Source organism: Aptenodytes forsteri, unplaced genomic scaffold, assembly GCF_000699145.1.
Source record: "Aptenodytes forsteri isolate BGI_AS27 unplaced genomic scaffold, ASM69914v1 Scaffold182, whole genome shotgun sequence".
In the NCBI taxonomy this organism is placed as follows: Eukaryota; Metazoa; Chordata; class Aves; order Sphenisciformes; family Spheniscidae; genus Aptenodytes; species Aptenodytes forsteri.
Window position 1 is genome coordinate 1593449 of NW_008795932.1, and position 343 is coordinate 1593791.

Genomic DNA, 343 nt, shown 5'->3' on the forward strand with positions numbered 1-343 from the left:
TGCCCCGGCTCGCCGCCATCTTGTGCCGGCGGGGCCGGGGCCCGCACTCACCGTGACGGTGACCTCGTCGTCGTGCAGGATGAAGGGCGGAGTGATGCAGGCGAGCTCAGAGACGGAGGCCATGGTGGGGGCGCGGTGCCAGTCGCCGGGGTGGAACGGCCTTAGCTTCAGCTGAAGGACACAGCACCTTGGGCCGCCGGGGAGGGAAAGGGGCGCGTGCCTACGAGGGAGCTTTATAACGGCGCCCTGAGCCAATCGCACACCCGGCGAACTGAGACGCAACAGAGTCGTCAGCGCCGCTGCCCAACCCGAGGCCCGCCGCGCACCCGCGAACAAGCGCGGC

General features: G+C 70.3%; 1 protein-coding gene across 1 annotated transcript in view; it reads right to left on the minus strand.

Moving 5' to 3' along the window:
* Nucleotides 1-272, minus strand: part of RPLP1 (ribosomal protein lateral stalk subunit P1) — a 1672-nt gene extending 1400 nt beyond the window's left edge. The window contains exon 1 of the mRNA XM_009285079.2: nt 52-272. Within this exon, the coding sequence (XP_009283354.1) occupies nt 52-123 (72 nt within the window). The 5' untranslated portion in view covers nt 124-272. The remainder of the gene's footprint in view (nt 1-51) is intronic.
* Between the last annotated feature and the right edge of the window lie 71 nt (nt 273-343).